We start from the raw sequence: 24,231 nt of genomic DNA on the forward strand, positions 1-24,231 counted from the left end.
AGAAAAAGAAAACACGCATAACCAACTTGCACCCCCCCCGTCCCGCCTCCCCAACTTAACAATATAACAATATAAATAACAAATCTCAAATAAATACATAAATACATAACTATGCCTGCATAACTAAATAACTACCCAATAATAACGTATTTAACCATCACCCTCCATCGAACAGAACAGTAACCATAACCCTTAAAGAACAGATCAAAAAACAGTAAAAAAGCCCCCCCTACCACAACAATAATTAAGGGAAGTTGGCAACGGGAAGAGAAACACGAAAAGGAACAAAGAAACCCCCCATAACACAAGTTTCAAAGAAACCAAATGATCCATCAACTTTAACCAAGTTCCGACCTGGCCTAAGAAAGACATGGGCCACTTGATCAGTCAAGGGTACTCGGGCGGCCTCGACCGCCGGCGTTCCCAAGTTCTAGTTCAGGTCCAGCTTTTCCTCCCGAACAAAAGTCCATGCCTCCTCTGGGGTCTCAAAGTAATGGTGCTGGTCCTTGTAGGTGACCCACAAGCGCGCTGGCTGCAGCATTCCGAACTTGATCCTCTTTGCGTGCAGCACCGCCTTCGTCCGGTTAAACCGGGCCCGCCGCTTTGCCACCTCCGCACTCCAGTCCTGATATATCCGCACCGTCGAATTCTCCCATTTGCTGCTTTTCTCCCTCTTGGCCCACCTCAGCACTTTCTCCCGATCACAGAAACGCTGGAATCGCACCAGCACCGCCCTCGGGGGCTCGTTCGCCCTAGGCCGCCTAGCCATGACCCGATATGCTTCTTCCAGCTCCAGGGGCGATGGACCGGCCCCCTCTCCCATCAGGGAGCTCAGCATCTCCGCTACATATTTCGGGAGATCAGGCCCCTCCAGGCCTTCTGCTAGGCCCAGGATCCTCAAGTTCTTCCGCCTCATTCGAGTGTCCAGCTCCTCAAAGCGGCTCTGCCATTTCAGGTGGAGTGCCTCGTGCACCTCCACCTTTCCCACGAGGACCGTGGCCTCCTCCTCCCTTGCAGTCATCTCCTGCTGCAGCTCTCTTATCGACGCCTCTTGGGTCGCCTGGGCCCCCATCAGCCTTGTGGTCGTCGCGTTCATAGACTCTAAGAGTTCCACTTTCAGCTCCGTAAAACACCGGAGGAGAGCGGCCTGCTGCTCCTCCGCCCATTTTCTCCAATCTTCTAGTGCGCCTCCGGCCGCCATTTTGGTCCTCTTCCCCCGCTTTTTTCGGGGAGCTGCTGCCGCTTTTGTTGTCGCCCCACTCCGAGTACCGACCATAAAGTTGGTCTCACTCTCCTCAGGGAGCCTTCCCCCACCGGGATTCGTCTTTGCAGTACCGTCGGGGCCCTCCAATCGGCCCTTAAACACCTTTGTCGCAGGAGCTGCCAAATGTGCGACTTAGCTGGTCATAGCCGCAACCGGAAGTCCCCGCCTACCTCCTTTTTTAAACAGTGGTGTCACGTTTGCTAATTTCCAATCCATCGGGACCACCCCAGAGTCTAGTGAATTTTGGTAAATCATCACTAGTGCATCTGCAATTTCCCTAGCCATCTCTTTTAGCACTCTGGGATGCATTCCATCAGGGCCAGGAGACTTGTCTACCTTTAGCCCCATTAGCTTGCCCATCACTACCTCCTTAGTGATAACAATCCTCTCAAGGTCCTCACCTGTCATAGCCTCATTTCTATCAGTCACTGGCATGTTATTTGTGTCTTCCACTGTGAAGACCGACCCAAAAAACCTGTTCAGTTCCTCAGCCATTTTCTCATCTCCCATTATTAAAACTCCCTTCTCATCCTCTAAAGGACCAATATTTACCTTAGCCACTCTTTTCTGTTTTATGTATTTGTAAAAACATTTACTGTCTGTTTTTATATTCTGAGCATGTTTACTCTCATGCTCTATCTTACTCTTCTTTATAGCTTTTTTAGTAGCTTTCTGTTGCCCGCTAAAGATTTCCCAGTCCTCTAGTCTCCCACCAATCTTTGCCACTTTGTATGCTTTTTCCTTCAATTTGATACTCTCCCTTATTTCCTCAGATATCCACGGTTGATTTTCCCTCTTTCTACCATCCTTCCTTTTTGTTGGTATAAACCTTTGCTGTGAAAAATCGCTTGGAAGTTTCTCCACTGTTCCTCAACTGTTCCACAATAAAGTATTTGCTCCCAGTCTACCTTAGCTAGTTCTTCTCTCATCTCATTGTAATCTCCTTTGTTTAAACACAAAACACTAGTATTTGATTTTACCTTCTCGCCCTCCATCTGTATTTTAAATTCCACCATATTGTGATCGCTCCTTCCGAGAGGATCCCTAACTATGAGATCATGAATCAATCCTGTCTCATTACACAGGACAAGATCTAGGACCGCTTGTTCCCTCGTAGGTTCCATTACATACTGTTCTAGGAAACTATCGCGGATACATTCTATAAACTCCTCCTCAAGGTTGCCTTGACCAACCTGGTTAAACCAATTGACATGTCGATTAAAATCCCCCATGATAACTGCTGTACCATTTCTACATGCATCAGTTATTTCTTTGTTTATTGCCTGCCCCACCATAACGTTACTATTTGGTGGCCGACAGACTACTCCTATCAGTGACTTTTTCGCCTTACTATTCCTGATTTCCACCCAAATGGATTCAGCCTTATCCTCCATAGCACCGATGTCATCCCTTACTATTGCCCGGATGTCATTCTTAAATAAAAGAGCTACACCACCTCCCTTGCCATCCACTCTGTCCTTCCGAATAGTTTGATACCCTCGGATATTTAACTCCCAGTCGTGACCATCCTTTAACCATGTTTCAGTAATGGCCACTAAATCATAGTCATTCACAATGATTTGCGCCATCAACTCATTTACTTTATTCCGAATACTACGAGCATTCAGGTAAAGTACACTTATGTTGGTTTTTTTTACCTCTGTTTTGAATCTTAACATCTCCAGTTTTATTCGTTTTAGTATTACTGGGCCTATTCACTGAGCTCCCCTCAGTCACTGTACCTTGTACTGTCGCCCTTTGATTTTTGACTATGTCTTCTCTGCCTTGCACTTTCCCCCTTACTTCCTTTTGCTTCTGTCCCTGTTTTACTACTTTCCAACTTCCTGCATCGGTTCCCATCCCCCTGCCACCTTAGTTTAAACCCTCCCCAACAGTTCTAGGACATCGGTTCCAGTCCTGCCCAGGTTCAAAACAAAAGAAGCTATTTGGTAGTTTTGGGAAAAGCAACACCTCGTTATCTCTGAAGAGCCACTAACGACCACTTGTGGACTGCACAGCCCAAATTTAAGGAGAGCTATACAAAGACCATCTGCATTTAATAATCCAGGCTGGCCAGAAGGAGATGGGTCAGAAGACCATAAGACATAGGAGCAGAAATAGGCCACTCGGCCCATCGAGTCTGCTCTGCCTTTCAATCATGGCTGATATTTTCTCATTCCCATTCTCCTGCCTTCTCCCCATAACCCCTGATCCCCATATTAATCAAGAACCTATCTAACTCCGTCTAAAAGACACTTAATGATTTGGCCTCCACAGCCTTCTGCAGTAAAGAGTTCCACAGATTCACCACCCTCTGGCTGAAAAAATTCCTCCGCATCTCTGTTTTAAAGGATCGTCCCTTTAGTCTGAGATGGTGTCCTCTGGTCTAGTTTTTCCCACAAGTGGAAACATCCTCTCAACGTCCACTCTATTCAGGCCTCGCAGTATTCTGTAAGTTTCAATAAGATCCCCTCTCATCCTTCTAAACTCCAACGAGTACAAACCCAAAGTCCTCAAACGTTCCTCATATGACAAGTTCTTAATTCCAGGGATCATTCTTGTGAACCTCCTCTGGACCCTTTCCAAGGCCAGCACACCCTTCCTTCGGTACAGGGCCCAAAACTGCTCACAATACTCCAAATGGGGTCTGACGAGAGCCTTATACAGCCTCAGAAGTGCATCCCTGGTCTTGTATTCTAGCCCTCTAGACATGAATGCTAACATTGAATTTGCCTTCTTAACTGCCGACTGAACATTAGCCTGAGGAGAATCATGAACAAGGACTCCCAAGTCCCTTTGTGCTTCTGATTTCCTCAGCATTTCCCCATTTACAAAATAGTCTGTGCCTAAATTCCTCCCTCCAAAGTGCATAACCTCACACTTTTCCACATTGTATTTCATTTGCCACTTCATTGCCCACTCTCCTAGCTTGTCCAAGTCCTTCTGCAGCCCCCTTGCTTCCTCAATACTACCTGTCCCTCTACAGATCTTTGTATTATCTGTAAACCTAGCAATAGTGCCTTCAGTTCCTTCTTCCAGATCATTAATGTATATTGTGAAAAGTGTGGTCCCAGCACAGACTCCTGAGGCACACCACTAGTCACCGGCTGCCATCCTGAAAAAGACCCTTTTGTCTCCACTCTCTGCCTTCTGCCAGTCAGCCAATCCTCTATCCATGCCAGGATCTTACCCTTAACACCATGGGCTTTTAAGTTATTTAACAGTCTCCTATGCGGCACCTTGTCAAAGGCCTTCTGGAAATCTAAATAAATCAAATAAAGGTTCTCCTTTGTCTAACTTCCTTGTTACCTCCTTAAAGAACTCTAACAGATTTGTCAGACACGACCTCCCTTTGATAAAGTCGCGCTGACTCAGTCCTATTTTACCATGCACTTCCAAGTACTTTGCGATCTCATCTTTAATACAGACTATTAAAATCTTGCCAATGACCGAAGTCAGGCTAATCGGCCTATGATTTCCCATCTTCTGCCTCCCTCCCTTCTTAAGCAGGGGTGTTACATTAGTCATTTTCCAGTCTTCTGGGACCCTTCCTGCCTCCAGTGATTCCTGAAAGATCATCACCAATGCCTCCACAATTTCCTCAGCTAACTCTTTTAGGGCCCTGTGGTGTAGTCCATCTGATCCAGGTGAGTTATCCACCTTCAGACCTTTCAGTTACCCCAGAATCCTCTCCTTAGTAATGGTCACTGCACTCATCTCTGCCCCGTGGTTCTCCTGGAGCTCTAGCCCACTGGTGTCTTCCACCATGTAGACTGATGCAAAGTAACTATTCAGTTCCTCTGCCATTTCTTTGTTTCCTATTATTACTTCTCCAGCCACATTTTCCAGTGGTCCAATGTCTATTTTTGCCTCTCTCTTACCTTTTATATATTGAAAAAATCTCTTCCTAACTTCCTTTATATTACTAGCTAGCTTGCTCTCATACTTAATCTTCTCCCCCCGATTGCTTTTTTAGTTGTCCTCTGCTCTTTTTTAAAGGCTTCCCAATCCTCTGGCTTCCCACTAATCCTCACTACTTTGCATTCTTTTTCTTTAGCTTTTATGCTGTCCTTGGCATCCCTCGTCAGCCATGGATGCCTTGTCCTCCCCTTAGCATGTTTCCTCCTCCTTGGGATGAATTTCTGTTGTGCCTTCCTAATAACCCACAAAATCTCCTGCCATTGCTGTTCCACTGTCTTCCCTGCTAGGCTCCTTTTCCAATCAACTCTGGCCAGCTCCTCCCTCATGTCTTTGTAGTTACCGTTATTTAATTGTAATACCGTTACATCTGATTGCAGCTTCTCCCTCTGAAACTGCAGGGTAAATTCTATCATATTGTGGTCACTGCTCCCTAAGGGTTCCTTCACCTTAAGTTCCTAATCAAGTCTGCTTCATTACACATCACTAAATCCAGAATTGCCTGTTCCCTACTATCCTCTGTCACAAGCTGCTCGAAAAAAATATCTCTTAGACATTCCACAAATTCCTTTTCTTGGGATCCACTACCAACCTAATTTTCCCAGTCCACCTGCATATTGAAGTCCCCCATGATTATTGTAATGTTGCCTTTTTTACATGCTTTCTCTATCTCCTGATTTATTTTCTGCCCCAAATCCTGACTACTGCTAGGGGGCCTGTACATAACTCCCATCAGGGTCTTTTTACCTTTGCGATTCCTCAATTCTGCCCACAGAGATTCTGTGCCTTCTGATCCTATATCGCTCCTTGCTATCGATTTAACGTCATTCTTTACTAACAATGCAACCCCGTCCCCTTTGCACATCTGCCTGTCCTTTCGATAGGACATATATCCTTGGATAATTAGATCCCAGCCCTGATTCCCTTGCAACCACGTCTCTGTGATGCCCACAACATCGTACTGGCCAATTTCAATGTGCGAAACAAGCTCATTTACCTTGTTCCGTATACTGCGCGCATTTAGGTACAACACCCTCAATCCTGCATTGTCCACCTCCCTTTTCACACTCTCCTCAATCACTGTACCCTGTACTGTAGCCCTTTTTCATTTTCGACTATGGCTTCTCTGCCTTACACCTTTCCCCCTTCCTGTTTTTTGTTTCTGGCCCCATTTTATTTCCCTCCGACTTCCTGCATCGGTTCCCATCCCCCTGCCACATTAGTTTAAACCCTCCCCAACAGCATGAGCAAACACCCCCCAGAACATTGGTTCCAGTCCTGCCCAGGTGCAGACTGTCCGGTTTGTACTGGTCCCACCTCCCCAGACCAGTTCCAATGCCCTAGGAATTTGAATCCCTCCCTCTTGCACCATCTCCCGAGCCACACATTCATTCTACCTAACCTGATATTCCTATTCTGACTAGCTCGTGGCACTGGTAGCAATCCTGAGATTACTACCTTTGAAGTCATCTGCTCAGATGAAAGCCCTGTCAATTCCTAATGGCCGAAATTTTCAACACTCTTTCGAATCCAGACGATACTTTATCAAGGACCTGGTGGAAAGGTGGAAGCCATGTGACTTGGGCCCCTGGCTTGCAGAACAAGTAATATTGCCTTACTGAACTGAATGCTCAGTCTGCTGTTTACCAGCCTCACAGACAAGGAGGTGGAGTACCAAGCTATATCTATACTATTTCTGCTGAAATTCTACACCATCACTTATAACACTGATTCATTTCTGCGTGCTTATCTCATTGTGCGAAGTCCAATGAAAAAGTGAATTATCCAGCCTTAGGTTTCTGCCCACTGACCTCCATGAAGGAAGATCTCGTTGGACTTTATTTCTGGACTCTGGAACCCACATGAAACAATCTCTCAACTGTATAACCTTATTTCCTCGAAGCCACTCTTTACAGTCTGAATGTGGGGGCAATGTTGTGACTTTCCTTGTGCATTTTGATTGTGGGCAAATAAACGGACCCTTTGCGTTCATCCTATCTTCGAGTTTGTTGATTCAATATTTATTGAAAATTGGATCACATCAAAACTGAAGGGTTGGAAAACACACTTAAAAGAGGGAAATAAATCAAAACACCTTTCTGTTAGTGGAGAGAGGGGAATCGGTTCTCTTTAAATTAACCACCGCTCCTTTCCGTAACAAGGTGTAAATCGGGACTAGGTGTAAATTGACAAAAGGTGTAGTTTAGACAGGCAGCATGGTCGGCGCCGGCTTGGAGGGCCGAAAGGCCTGTTCCTGTGCTCTACTTTTCTTTGTTCGTTGTTCTTTGTAGGTGTAAATCATGTGGTTTGCCAATTCGATAGGTGTTAATGAGACAAGGTCTAAATCGAGACTGAGTGTAAATCAGGAGCGGGTGTAAATCGAGAGTGAGGGTGTATATATCGGGACTAGGTGTACATCAGGACTGTGTGTATATCAGGACAGGATGTAAATCGGTATTGGGTGTATATAAGGCCTGGGCGTATATCAGGACTGGATGTATATCAGGATTGGGTGTAAATCGAGACTGGGTGTATATCAGTACTGGGTGTAAATTGGGACTGGATGTATATCAGGACTGGGTGTATATTGGAACTGAGTGTAAATCAGGTCCATGTGTAAATGAGACATGGTGTATATTGGGACTAAGTGTATATTCTGGACTAGGTATATATTGAGACAGGGTGTATATTAGAACTAGCTGTATATTCTGGACTAGGTGTATATCGAGACAGGGTGTATATCGGGACTAGGGATCAGGTGTGAATTGAGACCGGGTGTGACTCAGGACCAGGCGTATAGCGGGAGAGGGTGCACATTAGGAGTAGGTGTATATCGAGACAGGGTGTATATTGGAACTAGGTGTACATCAGGACTGGGTGCATATCAAGACAGGGTGTATATTGGGACTAGGCATATAGCGAGGCAGGGTGTAAATCAGGACTGGGTGTAAACTGGACCGAGTGTAAATCGGGGCCGGGTGTAAATTGGGACTTGGTGTAAATCAGGACAGGGTGGATATCAGGACTGGGTGTATATCGGGATTGGTGTATATCGAGACAGGGTGCATATCGGGACGAGGGGCTGGGGGTAAATCGGGACCGGGTGTAAATTGGGCCCGGTCGTAACCTGGGACTGGGTGTGAATCAGGCCTGGGTGCAAATCAGGACCATATGTAAATCGAGACAAGATGTATATCGGGACTCGATGTATATCGAGACTGGGTGTATATTGGGACTAGCTTTGTATCAGGACTAGGTGTATATTGGTACTAGGTGTATATCAAGACAGGGTGTATATTGGGACAAGGGACTGTGTGTAAATCGAGATTGGGTGTAAATCAGGATTGGGTGTAAATCGGGACCGGAGTAAATTGGGACCGGAGTAAATTGGGACTGGGTGTAAATCGTGACCGGGTGTAAATTGGGATTGGGTGCATATCGGGACCGGGTGTAAATTGGGACTGGGTGTAAATCGGGACCGGGTGTAAATTGGGACTGGGTGTAAATCGTGACCGGGTGTAAATTGGGACTGGGTGTAAATTGGGACTGGGTGCATATCGGGACCGGGTGTAAATTGGGACTGTGTATAAATTGGGACTGGGTGCATATCGGGACCTGGTGTAAATTGGGACTGGGTATAAATCGGGACCGGCTGTAAATTGGGACATGGTGTAAATTGGGACTGGGTGCATATCGGGACCGGGTGTAAATTGGGACTGGGTGTAAATCGGGACCGGGTGTAAATTGGGACTGGGTGTAAATTGGGACTGGGTGCATATCGGGACCGGGTGTAAATTGGGACTGGGTGTAAATTGGGACTGGGTGTAAATTGGGACTGGGTGCATATCGGGACCGGGTGTAAATTGGGACTGGGTGTAAATTGTGACCGGGTGTAAATTGGGACTGGGTGTAAATCATGACCGGGTGTAAATTGGGACTGGGTGTAAATTGGGACTGGGTGTAAATCGGGACTGGGTGCATATCGGGACCGGGTATAAATTGGGACTGGGTGTAAATCATGACCGGGTGTAAATTGGGACTGGGTGTAAATTGGGACTGGGTGCATATCGGGACCGGGTGTAAATTGGGACTGGGTGTAAATCGGGACCGGGTGTAAATTGAGACTGGGTGTAAATTGGGACCGGGTGTAAATCAGGACTGGGTGCAAATTCGATAGGGGATGTTTAAGTTGTGTAGTTGTAAATTTAAATGGGTGTAAATTGTAGAGAGGTGTAAATTGGGTGTGTTTACATTCGATCAGCCATTTGATATTGTCCCTTTCCCAGAAGATTGTATCATAGAATTTACAGATAGAAATGGCAGAAGGAGGCCATTCGGCCCATTGAGTCTGCACCGGCTCCTGGAAAGAGCACCCCTACCCAAGGTATGGGACAAATGTATACTTGAGGACCATTGTGCTCCACCAATTCCTACATAGTTAATATATTCTCAGGCTGTCCAGTTTGGACAGCCAAAATTTGTCCATCTTATCTGATTTGAATGCAATTTGTTTGTTTTGATGGTTTGATTTGCAGGTCAAACAAAGACAGGGTTCACTGTGGCTACCGCGAGTGAAAGTTCTACGAAAACCTAATCAAAAAATCTTTATTTTAATATGAGCGCTGGTTCTCATCTCCTGACACCCTCTTCAAAGCGATGATTGACAGGGTGAATGAAGCGTGAACAGAATGTGGATTTTTAAAAAACTATCACGCTCTCTTCAATTAGGCAAACATTAATGTTACATAAGATAAACTCCTTTTATCTTAAATGTGTAATTATTTGCTGGAGCTTAATGGCTAGGAAACTGTGGCTGATTTCATCCTACCATTAAAAACTAGTCTCACATTGAGGAGGCTGAGGGGTATAAATCACTTGCATTAATGACCCAACGTGAAGGTTGGGATAAATGTACCACATTCAGCATTGCCTCAAGAATTGCCTTTGGAGTTTCCAAGAATTATAGTTTGATCCCGAGACACTGTCGGGAGCAAATACATGGGAGGACAATCCAAGAGGCATGGAAATTAATTACCTCAATTTGTTTCCACTGCCAAATACACTGGGCGAGTGTGGGAAGGCCGTTTATTCACCAGAGTCAGTGAAAGGGAAGGAAGGATGGAGGGGAGAGGTAACTCCTTCATGGTGTGCCCTGGGTACTCCCCTGCTAAGATTGTATCACCCCATGCTTTGTACCTCCCTACCAGGCCTCCAGAACCTGCTCCCCCCCCCCCCCCCCCCCCCCCCCCGGCCCTCCCTAGGATGGCTGATGCCTCTCCACCCAAGAAGCCCTGGACTGCTACCTTGTCCTGTGTCCATGACACTTCATCACAGGGTTTCCTTACAATCCCAGAAGGACCAACTACTCCTCTGGTGCTGCTGGGGGCTGCGAGTGCTTACACCCAGTCAGGATGGCCGGCAGCTGTGGAGGGTGGGACTTCCTCTGGGGGATGGAAGTTCCAATCTCAGCTTTTTAGTGAAACCCACAACGTTGTACCGGTGAGGGGGTAACCTCATTTAAAGTTGACTTTACTTCTGGGTTGAGGTGGGGCAGTGGTGAGCAATGCACCATCCTCTGGCCCCTGTAAAATTCTTTTTCAGTCACTAAACACTTTTGTTGGCACTTTTGCATTCTGAAATCACAGCTCCCAATGGCAGTACACTAATGAATTGGAGGAGCGCAGATATCTCTGAGGTTGCGGGATTGGTGGAAATTCCTGAGATGGGGAGACTGACACCATGTAAGGTTTTGCAAACAAGGATGAGAATTATAAAATCAAGACGTTGTTTGACCTGCAGCTAAAGTAGGTCAGTGAGCACAGGGGTGATAGATCAACGGGACTTGTTGAGAGTTAAGAAACGGGCAGCAGTGTTTTGGGTGACCTCACGTTTACAGAGGGCAGGATGTGGGAGACCAGTCAGGATTGTGTTGAAAGAGTCGAGTCTGGAGCTAACCAAAACATGGGGGTTTCAGCCGCAGATGAGCTGAGATAGGGACAAAGTCAATTGATTTCATCCTCACCTAATGTGCTCCCTTTACAGTAATCAGGAGTTCACATTTTCCCTCCTGGGTACACGGACATTGAGAGACTTCTAATGGCACCGCTAGGGATCAGTGAACCCAGACCAACCAAGTCATTAAATTTGGGATCTTCCAGCTCCGCAAGACTTGATTTCTTTCATTAGAGTGCACTTCTCAGCTTAGGGACCCATCGAACCAAGACCTTTGGCATTTCTTCATCCAGGTTTCTTACTCCTAGTGACTTTTGGAGAATGTCTGTATATCAGAGGTTCAGCAAAGATATCCCGAAGAGGTTTAATAGCCTAACAATGCTTGCTACCTTTACTCATATGTAAGAAATGGACACTTGGGTGCGCTACCTACCTTTGTAAATCTGTTATATCTTGTGTTCAAGACTGTGAACTCAGAGGAGCATGAGAAATAAGATTAGGATAGACCACATGCTGCCCAAGCCTGCTCCGTTTCATATGATCAGCATTGATCGTTTGCCTCAACTCCATTTTTTACATCAGCTCTCCATATCTTTAGATTCTGAGGGATCAAAAGTCTGTCTATCTCAGCCTTGAATATATTTAATGCTGCAGCATCTCTCTAGGGTAGAGAATTCCAAAGATTCACAATGCTTTGAATGCTCTATATCTCAGCTCTAAATGTTCCTGAGAGTATGTCCCCGTGTTCTCAACTCCCCAGCCAGAGGGAACAACCACTCAGTGCCTAACCTGTAAACGTTAGTGTCTTTTTATGTTTCAATCAGATCACCTCTCAAAGAATATGCCCAATTTACTCAGCCTCTCATAATAGGCCAACCCTCTCAACCCAGGGACAATTCCATAGAATCCCTACAGTGCAGAAGGAGGCCATTCAGTCCATTGAGTCTGCACCGACCCTCTGAAAGAGCACCCTATCTGAGCCAACTCCTCACCCTATCTTCACACCCCCGTAACCCCATTGAACCTTTGGACACTCTAAGGGGCAAATTTAGAATGGCTAATCTGCCTAACCTGCACATCTTTGGACTGTGGGAGGAAACCAAAGCACCCGGAGGAAACCCATGCAGACATGGATAGAATGTGCAAACTCCACACAGTCATCCAAGGCTGGAATTGAACCTGGGTCCCTGGCAATATGATGCAGCAGTGTAAACCACTTTGCCACTCTTCTGTCTAATCCAGTGAAGCTTTGCGGTGCCACCTCTAATGCAAATATATCTTTCCTTCATATGGAGGACAAAACTGCACACAGGTACACCTGATGTGGTCTTGCCAAAGGCCTTGCACAACTGTGGCAAGACTTGAAATGGAAATGAAATGAAAATCGCTTATTGTCACGAGTAGGCTTCAATGAAGTTACTGTGAAAAGCCCCTAGTCACCACATTCCGGCGCCTGTCCGAAGAGGCTAGTACGGGAACGTCTTTATTCCTCTACTCCAATCTCCTGGCAATAATGGCCAACATGCTCTTTGCCTTTCTAATTCATTGCAATCTGCATACTAATTTTCTGTGTTCCTTGTACAAGTACACCTATGTCCATCTGAACATCAATAGTTACAGATATCATGCCTTTCAAAAAATATTCTGTTTCTGTATACTTACTGCCGGAGTGATGAATCTCAAATTTTGTCTCATTATGCTGTCTCATTATGCTCTATCCGTCACCTTGCTGCCCACTCACTTAACTTCACTCACTAACTCTTTTTAAAAATAAATTTAGAGTACCCAATTATTTTTTTCCAATTAAGGGGCAATTTAGCATGGCCAATCCACCTATCCCACACATCTTTGGGTCGTGGGGGTGAAACCCACGCAGACATGGAGAGAATGTGCAAACTCCTCTCAGACAGTGACCCAGGGCTGAGATTCAAACCCGGGTCCTCAGCGCCATAGGCAGCAATGCTAACCACTGTGCCACCATGCTACCCCTTCACTCACTAACTCACTAGCCTCTCTGTGTCTTTCTCACAGCCTACATTTCCACCTCACTTTGTATTGTCTGCAAATCAGATACATTACTTTCTGTCTCTATGTTTAAGTCATTAATATGTGTTGTAAATAGCTGAGGATCCAGCATTGCTCTTTGTGACACTCCCCTCATCACAGCCTGCCAACTTGAAAGTGGCCTGTTTACTCTGACTTTTTGTTCCTATCCATTAATCAATCCTCTATCAATGCTAAGATATTACCTCCAACTCCATGAGCCCTTGTTTATTAACCTTTTGTGTGGCACCTTTTCAAAAATGAAATGAAAATCGCTTATTGTCACAAGCAGGCTTCAAATGAAGTTACTGCGAAAAGCCCGTAGTTGCCACATTCCGGTGCCTGTTCGGGGAGGCTGGTACGGGAATTGAACCGTGCTGCTGGCCTGCCTTGGTCTGCTTTAAAAGCCAGCTCTTTAGCCCTGTGCTAAACCAGCCCCTATTGGATCAACTTTCCGAAATCCAAGTGTACTATATCTACTTATTCCCCTTTATCTATCTTACTATTTACATGCTCAAAAAGTTCTAATAATTTTGTCCAGCGCAATTTCCCTTCTGGAAAAGCATGGTAACTTTGTCTGGCCATACTACGATTGTCTAATAATATCCTTAATAATAGATTTCTCGATGAATGATGTCAGGCAAATTGGCCTGCAGTTTCTTGTTTTCTCTCTTCCTCCTTTCCTGAATTGTGACGTTATATATGCTAACTTCCAATTTTCTGGGAGCATTCTACAATCTTGGGAATTTTGGAATTACCATCACCAGCCCATCTACTATCTCTACAGTTATCTCTTTTAGAACCTGGGATGTCGGTGACCAAATCCTAAGGATTTGTCACCTTTTAGTCCATTAAATCTCTCCAATACTTCCCGGCTGATATAAATTACCTTAAGTTGCTCACTCAATTGGCCCCTTGCCTTTCTTCTATTTCCGGTATGTAACTTAACTTCTACTTTGAAGACAGACACAATTGTTTAGTGTCTCTGCCATCTCCTGATTCCCTGCAATAATTTCTCCTGTGTCTGACTCTAAGGGAAGGTTTCAAACTAGTGGATACACTCTCAGAATAAGGGGCAGGCCATTTAGGACCAAGGTGAGGAAAAAGATCTCCACTCAGAGGGAAATGAGTCTTTGGAATTCTCTATCCCAGAGGGCTGCGGAGGCTTAGACATTGAGTACGTACAGGACAGAGATTGATAGATTTCTACATATTAAAGAGATCAAGGGCTATGGGGATAGCCTGGGTAAATAATGTTGAGGTAGAAGATCAGCTGTAATTTAGTTGAATGCCAGAACAGGCTTGATGGGCCAAATGGCCTAATCCCGCTACTATGCTCCTATGTTCTTTCCCCTTGGATTCGTAAGATCGTTTGTGCTAACTGGGAATGCTATATGAATTGTGAACACTGTTATATTCTTCTTTAAAGGCCTTTGTTACTGTTGGGTAATGCATTAATTTTAATATGTATGAAAAGACATATCTGACGTATGCTGATCTGATCTTGTACAACTTATGTGCAGACATTAACAAACTATCTGTATGCTAATATGTACAAAATGAAAACATAATGGCTTTCAGATACTTCATGGCTGCTTAACCTTTGAAGGGATGTACAAGGCTTTCAAAAGAGCTCTTCCAATTTATGTCAGAACTGTCTCTGATGAAAAGATTCCATTGACTGTTAATCTCATGGTTTGCATTTCAAATGTACCTCTCGCTAAAATTCTGAAACATCAATGTCTGTGTTTTGCTGCAATGGAAAGAAAATTTGTCTTCAGCTTCCAACCCCCACTGCTTCTCCTCCCCAATATATTAATGGCTGTGTATCAAGATGGCAGATGGTGGCCATTTTGCTTTCTGATCCAGAATCATGTAATGAATTCATCATAACTTTTGTCATTTAATAACTTCACCCCATTACAGTCCTTCCCTATTGTTCTGTTCCCTTTTTTCTTTCCCTGTCTCCATACTGCCTTAAAAGTTCCTCACATCGAGCATTTTCCAATTTTGATGAAAGGTCTTTGACCTGAAGTAGTAAGTCTTTCTCACTGCATAGATAGACGCTGCCTGACTTGCATTGAGCTTCTGTGATTTTCTGTTTTTATTTCAGATTTCCAGTATCTGCAGTATTTTGGCAGATATTGCCCAATGGGCATATTGGGCCTGATTGTCAGAAAGGACATGGGTATCAGTAGGCAAGGAAGTTACTGACCCTTCAAGCCAATGTCCTGTTATTTTCATTCCATGGAGTCAGCAGTAGGTTGGGGTTGGGCCTGCCACCTCCAGAGCAGTCCTGAGGCAGCAATGAAGGCAGGAGGATGGCAAGGCTCGCAGGCTGGATCACCTGTCTCTTTTTATTGGCACGTCAGCCCAGTTGTAATGGATATTAGACCCTCAAACCACCGCTCACCTCCCCTTTATCCACCACCAGCCCCATGCCATTTCCATGCCCCCATGTGTCCTTCATACTCATTCTTCCAGAATTCACTATGCACAGAACCGGTAGGCCATTAGCAATCTGGTAGTTTGAAATAATCCTAAAACTGACACAATAAGTAAACATTTTGAAAAGAACTTTCTGGAATGAAAAGGCCCCACTTACAATAAATCAGTGCAAAAACATCTCTTCAAAGAAACTGGTTATTACAAGGTGATAATAAATATCAATCAACCAAAGCTTTCCCTCTCTCTGTTGCTTCATAAACATTGCTTCCTGAGATCTAAGTGCACTAGCCCTTCTTGGAGACCAGCTAGGCATAATGAGGCCATCTGGCAACTGTATTAATAAAAGCAGACTGAACAGATTAGTTTGAAAGTGTTATTATAACAAAATACATTGTTACTGCCATTTTGGTTTCCTTTGTGTGCTCTTGTAGCCTAGATCGTTGCCATGGTGGAGAGTCTCACTGTTTTGCAAAAATCTCAAAAATGGCTCCCAAACACAGTATGCTCGATATTCACGGGGGATGGGTGAGCAGTCAGGCTGCGTTTCGTTCATACGTGCCGTTAATGAAGGCAATCGGCTATTGAAATCACCAGTTGCCTCCACTGAAGTGGGAATTTGGTAGCCAAGAGTGTGAAACCCAGAGTGTGAAGATTGGACCCGGCATGATAAACTTGATAGATTTGTTTAAAAAGCCAGGGCACCTCTTTGGAGTGGAAAGGTCCCTCTTTGGATATTGTTAAAAGTAAAATAATTTGAGCGTATAAAGTGCATAACCTCATTGGAACTGTCTCAAGCTTCAAGGAGCTGTTCAGCGGCCAAGAAACTGTCAAAGCTGTCAAGGAACAATGGAAGAACTGTCAAGCTATCAAGGAATAGTTAGAGGTGTCAAACAACTGTCAAATCTGTCAATGAAGTGTCAAAGGATATGAGGTGAATTGGCAAGGAGGGGGTAAGTGCATAGATCGTTATAGAGGTCATGAGGGTGGCGGGACTCACTTCTAATCCCCCTTGGAATGGCCCCTTGGAGCAAAGGTCAGAACTGCGGGTGGCCATTTTTGAAGGTCGGGATTGCATAGCCAGGAATTCTCCCATCTCTGCGCACCAGACCCAGGAGTGAAAATCTGGGCCTGTGTTTCACATGCAGCCAACACATGGGGATGTTATTAAAGGAGGACCGCTGTCTCATTAAACGTTTATGGTAAATACAGTCCTGGAATAGTCAGATCTGGAAATATGTCTCACTGCCCCGTTCATGCCACAGACTCCTGAGGTTTGAACTTTGAGCACTTTCTCTAATTTACATTTTTTGGGAAGGAGGAGGAGGTAGAGAAGGGTTGTGACTTTTTAAGATCCATCTCACAGAGAGCATTATGTCCCATAAACCTGCGCTTGATTTGATCTCTGAACTCCAGATGTTTTACCAGCCTATCACCTGCATTCATGTTCACTATTTGTACCTGAAAGAGAAACAGCAAGAGCTCACCTGTAGAATTTTGCAGCGTTCTGAGTCACAGGTGTTGTCCTCACAGGGCTGGAACATTCCAAGTGTGACGCAATTCAGCAAGATGACCAACATGCTCATCCGTTCAAACCACGTAAGAGAGGAAGGAGTCAAGGAAACATCATGAAATGGACACAGTAGCAAATTATCTCAAACCTCAGCTGTTCTGAATCTTAGCACACAAAACAAAAAAGCCTGGGCTCTTGCTCCTGAGCTGGGTGTGCAGAATCGGACAGTTTTCAGGCTTGTCGCACCTGTCTCTGGAACAGTGCTTCGACTGTCGGGATCTTTGTTCCGAGAGGTGGTGTGTGTGTGGGATGGAGTCAGGCTCACCCCCCCCAGGCGCAGATCAGAGGTTTCTGTAGGGGCTGCCAATTGCTGGTGCAGGCTGTTTAAAAGGCCTGCCTTAGTGCTCTGGAACTCTTTCCCTGTTTTTATTAGGCTCTATAGACCTTAACTCGCAATGTCCACCTCATGCCCCAACCATGCCAACATATGACCCCCGTTGCCCTTACACCCTCCATTCCAGCTTATCCAGTATCCACAATGGGCTGACAGTATCTATTTAGACTTCATTAAATGCAAAACACTCTCATTTGATACATTTAAATCCACTCAAGTAATTAATCCTTTATTTAAAAAATTGTATTCATAACCCCAAACCTAAAACAGCTACTCTTTTAAGAACCTCTTGAATTTGTCAACCAAATTGTGAACTTACACCCCCCCATTGTGATGATGACAGTTTGTGAAAGCAATCAAGCAGTCATAGTGCCATAATGAGGGACTTAGGGTTATGCCAACAAACATCAATTGATACTGCATGCACAAACAATTTCAAACTCACAGACACAAGCAGGCTATTATTTTAAAATGTAATGGGAAGTGGGTTTAAATAACTTGACAGCTTGAGAATTCTTCAGAACTTATCCACTCTTTCCAAGCATTTACATCGACTATAAGAAATGTATATCTCACACACGACAGGATAAGGCCCTCGCTCCAGTGAAAATGGGATCGGTTCAAACTAAGCACTGAGTTCACAGGCCCTGCTGAGTTTGGGTATCCTGTTTAAGTCACACACGCTCCCTTTCCCCAACTTGTATCTTTTGGAAATAGGAGCAGAACGTCCGGATCTAAATTCCCAAAGTGATTTTGGATAAGTTATGGGGTTTCCATAATTCCGTAAAATTTTAGGCTGAAGGATTCCGGGAAATGTTTTGCTGATGTGGTTGGTAGCATGCAGGATTGAATCAGCTTCCTATTTAACATAACCGTCCTGATTGCAGCCAATTGGACTGGGTATGAAACTGATCTGACCCCATTAGTTTGTTTCCAGGCAAGCCAATTCGAAATGACAGCACAAGCCCGGTTCCAGTCAAGCATTCTTCATGTGTTCAGAGAGAATATGTCACATTCAAGGATTTGGATATTTAATTTCTGTGAATTAATGCTTCAAAGGAGAAATTAAGCTTCTATTCAAACACTTTAACATGTAACACTTTAACACTGGGAGTGGAGAGTTTCTCTTTGAACAGAATTTGTTTATTGCTATGACTCCCTCAGCTCGATCACCAATGAATTTCTTTGTTCCACTCTGGGGAGCAGTGAAGTAGTTAAAGTATAGAACTATGGGCGGCACGGCGGTTACTACTGCTGCCTCACAGCACCAGGAACCTGGGTTCAATTCCAACCTCGGGTGACTGTGTGGAGTTTGTACATTCTCCTTGTGACTGTGTGGGTTTCGTCTGATTTCCTCCCACAGTCCAAAGATGTACAGGTTAGGTGGATTGGCCATGCTAAATTGCCCCTTAGTGTCCAAAGGTTAGGTGGGTTACGGGGTTACAGGGATAGGGTGGGGGAGTGGACCGAGGTAGAGTGTTCTTTTGTAGGGTCCGCGCAGACCCGATGGGTTAAATATCTTCCTTCTGCACTGTAGTGATTCTTTTTTTTTAATAAACATTTTATTGAGGTATTTTTGGTATTACAACAACAACAACATAAACAATGTACATGAATCTATAAACATAGTGCAAAAGCCGTCTCCCTCCCTTACAGGTCCCACCATTATTAACCCCCGACTCTAAACTAAACTAACCCCCCCCCCCACCTTCCGCTGACGATTAATTTTCCGCAAAGTCGACGAATGGTTGCCACCTCCGGGCGAACCCTAACTTTGACCCTCTCATGGCAAACTTGATTTTCTCCAAACAGAGAAAGCTAGCCATGTCTGATAGCCAGGTCTCCGACTTCGGAGGCTTTGAGTCCCTCCATGCTAATAGTATCCGTCTCCGGGCTACCAGGGAAGCAAAGGCCAGAACGTCTGCCTCTTTCTCCTCCTGGATTCCCGGATCTTCCGACACCTCGAAAATCGGCACCTCTGGATTCGGTGGCACCCTTGCTTTTTAACACCGTGGACATGACATCTGCAAACCCCTGCCAAAATCCCCAAAGCTTCGGACATGTCCAGAACATGTGGACATGGTTCGCTGGTCCTCCTGCACATTTTGCACATCTGTCTTTCACCCCAAAGAATCTGCTCATCCGAGCCACTGTCATGTGAGCCCGATGAACAACCTTAAATTGTATCAGGCTGAGCCTGGCACACATTGGGGACGCGTTGACTCGACTCAATGCGTCCGCCCATAGACCATCCTCTATCTCTCCTCCCAGCTCCTCTTCCCACTTGTGCTTCAGCTCCTCTGTCTGCCTCTCCTCTGACCGCATAAGTTCCTTGTAAATGTCAGAGATGCTCCCTTCTCCCACCCACCCACCCACTGGAAACTACCCTGTCCTGAATCCCCCTTAGCGGTAGGAGCGGGAAGGTTGACACCTGTCTACGTAGGAGGTCCCGCGCCTGCAGGTACCCAAATTTGTTTCTCCTCGTCAACCCAAACTTCTCCTCCAGCGCCCTCATACTCGGAAAGCTCCCCTCTATAAACATATCCCCCATCCTCTCAATCCCTGCTCTCCACCCGGGGTAAACCGGTGAGTATTACAGATTGGGGACCAGACTGATGCTCCATCTGCTCCCACGTGTCTCCTCCATTACCGCCAGACTCTCAGGGCCGCCACCACCACGGGCTGGTGGAATACCATATCGGCGGGAACAGCAGAGGCACAGTTACCAATACCCCCAGACTGGTGCTCTTGCATGAAGCCGCCTCCATACGCTCCCATGCCGATCCTCCCCCCACCACCCACTTCCTGATCATGGCTATATTTGCCGTCCAGTAATAGTTACTAAAATTTGGCAGTGCCAGCCCGCCCTCTCCCCGACTCCACTCAAGCATTACCTTCCTTACTCGCGGGATCTTGCTCGCCCATACAAAGCCAGTAATCACGTTTTTGACCCATTTAAAAAAGGACCGCGGAATAAAAATGGGGAGACACTGAAATACAAATAGGAATCTCGGGAGGACCATCATCTTCACCGTCTGCATCCTCCCAGTTAGTGACAACGGAAGCGCGTCCCATCTCTGAAAATCATCCTTCATTTGGTCTACTAGTCGGGCCAGATTTAATTTATGCAGCCGGTCCCATTCCCGCGCCACCTGGATGCCTAGATACCTAAAGCTTCCCCCTACTAATCTAAATGGCAGCTCCCCCAATCGCCTCTCTTGTCCCCTCGCCTGGGCTACAAACATCTCACTTTTCCCCATATTTAGCTTATACCCCGAAAACCGGCCAAATTTCATCCCCTCCGGCCCTGTTGGGGGGTTCCGACCCATACAGCCTACTGTAGAAATCCCTAAACGCCTTACGCTGAATCTCCAACCAGGTTCCCATCTCCATCATTTACTTTCCATATCTCCCTGACTGCCTCCCTAAGCTGCTGTGCAAGCATTCTGCTGGCCTTCCCTTCATGCTCATAGATTGCCCCTCACCTTTCTCAGCTGCTCCACCGCCCTCCCTGTGGTCAGCAAACTAAACTCCGCCTGTAGCCTCCGCTGTTCGGTTAAAAGACCTGCCTCTAGGGATCTCCGCATACCTCCTATCGATCTGTAATATCTCCTTTACCAGTCGGTCCATCTCTGCCCTGTCTACCTTCTCCCTATGGGACCGGATCAACATAGCTCACCTCTAACCACCGCTTCCCAGACCACCGCTGCTGAAATTTCCCCCGTGTCATTGATCTGCAGGTAGCTCTGAATACATTTCCGCAGCCGCTCGCACACCCCTTCGTCAGCTAGAAGTCCCACATCTAACCTCCAGTACGGGCGCTGGTTACTGTCTTTACTAACCTCCAGGTCAACCCAGTGCGCAGCATGGTCTGAGATTGTGATCGCCGAGTACCCCGTGTCCACCACCCCCGTCAGTAAAGCCCTACTCAAAATAAAGAAATCAATCCGGGAGTACACTTTATACACGTGTGAGTAGAAGGAGAACTCCTTCACCCTCAGCTGCCCAAATCTCCATGGATCCAACCCCCCCCCCCCCCCCCCCCCCCCCCCCCCCATCTGCTCCATGAACCCTTTTAGTTCTTTTGCCATTGCTGGCATCCTGTCCGTTTTTGAGCTTGACTGGTCTAAGACAATGTCAACAACTGTGTTAAAGTCCCCGACCATGACCAACCTGTGCAAGTCTAGGTCCGGCATCTTCCCCAACATCCTCTTTATGAACGCCACATCGTCCCAATTTTGCACTTACACATTTACTAATACCACCTGCACCCCCTCCAGTTTCCCAGTGACCATAATGTACTGGCCTCCCACATCCGAAACTATTCTACCCACCTCAAACACCACCCACTTATTGATCAGGATCACGACCCCTCTAGTCTTTGAATCCAGTCCCGAGTGAAAGACCTGACTGACCCAGCCTTTCCTCAGTCTAACCTGGTCCGTAGCTATAAGGTGCGTCTCCTGCAACATTACCACGTCCGCCTTCAGTCCCCTCACATGCGCGAACACACGTGCCCTCTTGACCGGCCCATTTATCCCTCGTACATTCCAGGTGATCAGCCTAGTTGGGGGGCTCATTGCCCCCCCACTTCGCCGATCAGCCATCCCCTTTTTTGAGCCAGCCTCCAGCCCGTGCTCCACCGGCTCGCCCCCAGGCAGCCCCCCGCCCCCAACCTCCTCTCTGTCCCTTAGCACAAGTCCCTCCCACGTCAGCAGAACAATTTCCCCCCCTCCCCCCCCAGTAACAATACAATGTAACTCAACCCTTTTAATAAACCTAACATATGCACACCCCCCACTATGCTTCTGTGAGCTAGCCTGCCAAGTTAGCTTTGTGGCCACCATCCCTGTGTCAGAAAAGTCTCCCACCTATTGTTCCCTCCCCACCCCCCGCTCATACATAGATATTCCAATAACAAACAATCCCAACACAATTGCCCGACAGAAAAAAATAGGGAAAAAAACACTAACAAAGATCAAGTAAGCGATCCAAAATCTAAACAAGGATGCTTCCGTCCCCCAACAGTGCAAATGTAAACCTTAACTAAGTCAGCTCTGTCACTGATCCCAAATCAATACAGAAGGCATTAGACAGCTTCCACAAAACGAGAAACATTTAAAAACATGAACGTTGCAGCAAAATTCAAAAGTTCTCAGTCCACCACCAGTCCTTCCCTTTTCGCGAAGTCCAGTGCGTCCTCAGGCGACTCAAAATAAAAGTGCTGTTCCTCGTACATGACCCAGAGACAGGCTGAATACAACAGTCCGAACTTCACCTTTTTCTTAAAAAGGATCGACCTGATCTGGTTAAAGCCTGCTCTTCTCCTGGCCACCTCCGCACTCAGGTCTTGGTAGATCCGCAGGATGCTGTTGTCCCATTTACAGCTCCATGTCTGCTTGGCCCACTGTAGAATGTGCTACTTATCCAGGTACCTGTGGAATCTCACTACCATTGGCCTCGGGGGGTCTCCCATTCGCTGCTTCCTCGCGAGCGCTCTGTGAGCTCTGTCCATCTCCAAGTGTCGGGAGAATACCACATCCCCCAGCAGCTTCGCAAACATGTCCCGATGTATGCCCCAGCGTCTGCTCCTTCGGACCCCTCCGGGAGCCCAATGATTCTCAAGTTCTGCCGGCAGGACCTATTCTCTAGATCCTCCACCTTCTCCAGGAGCTTCTTCTGCTGGTCTCTCAGCATCCCCACCTCCAACTCCACCGCAGTTTGATGTTCCTCCTGCTCAGCCAATGCCTGCTCTACCTTCTGGATCGCCCGATCTTTGGCATCCAGCCGCTCAATTGACTCTTCTATCGGGTCCCAGCCGACCCGTTTCTACTCAGCGAAGCCTTCCTGAATAACTTGCATCAGGTGCTCCGTTGACCACTGGGCCGACAAGCCAGAGGTCCGGTCCTCCGCAATTCTATCTCCCACTGCAGCTTCAGCCCAAGCCTTCTCTGTCCTTCTGTTTCTGCCTTTGCGAGCACTTCTAGTCCTCCTCTCCATGCACCGATGTGGGAATTCAGTACACAATTGCCTCTGTCATCAATTTTTCAATTCAAGTCCGGTAGTAAATCGGGGGAAAAGGTCCAAAAGTCCGACCCGAGCGGGAGCCACCAAATGTGCAACTTAATCCTTCATAGCCGCCACTGAAAAAATGAAAATCGCTTATTGTCACGAGTAGGCTTCAATGAAGTTACTGTGAAAAGCCCCTAGTCACCACATTCCGGCGCCTGTCCGGGGAGGCTGGTACTGGAAGTCCCACTGTAGTGAGTCTAGGATTCTATGAACTGTAGTCATCCAAAATGCAGCCCGGCTTGGCATGGCAATTGATTCTATCCAAGCTAGCTATCATCTTAATCAATGGCAGCGTCATAATATATTTACAAACCTGCTCAGATTTCTCTCAAACCTCTAACCTGGTCTGATTTTAAACAATGTCGAGCAGTACTGTACTGCTCCAGGGAAACTGAGAATGGCTTCTGCTCATTGCTGCTCACTGTGCCAACATGCAAGCGAGCAGCGTAATATTCCCTGGGCACTAATCTCATAAACGACAATGAAACAATCATTTGAATCAATCAGAAAGTTAGACTGACAAGGTGAGATGAAGAGAGTTGGGAGGAGGCTTGTGTGGAGCATAAACCCTGGCATAGACCAGGTAGGCTGAGTGGCCTCTTCAGGTGCTGTACCTTTGGTCTAATTTTT

General features: G+C 46.2%; 1 protein-coding gene across 4 annotated transcripts in view; it reads right to left on the minus strand.

Annotated features, from left to right (window-relative positions):
- Positions 1 to 24,231, minus strand: part of cacna1g (calcium channel, voltage-dependent, T type, alpha 1G subunit) — an 827,599-nt gene that overhangs the window by 438,223 nt on the left and 365,145 nt on the right. For all 4 annotated transcript variants that reach the window (XM_038776398.1, XM_038776397.1, XM_038776396.1 and 1 more), the window contains exon 2: positions 17,110 to 17,221. In XM_038776398.1, the coding sequence (XP_038632326.1) occupies positions 17,110 to 17,221 (112 nt within the window). The remainder of the gene's footprint in view (positions 1 to 17,109; positions 17,222 to 24,231) is intronic.

Source organism: Scyliorhinus canicula, chromosome 18 (genome assembly GCF_902713615.1).
Source record: "Scyliorhinus canicula chromosome 18, sScyCan1.1, whole genome shotgun sequence".
NCBI classification, from domain to species: domain Eukaryota; kingdom Metazoa; phylum Chordata; class Chondrichthyes; order Carcharhiniformes; family Scyliorhinidae; genus Scyliorhinus; species Scyliorhinus canicula.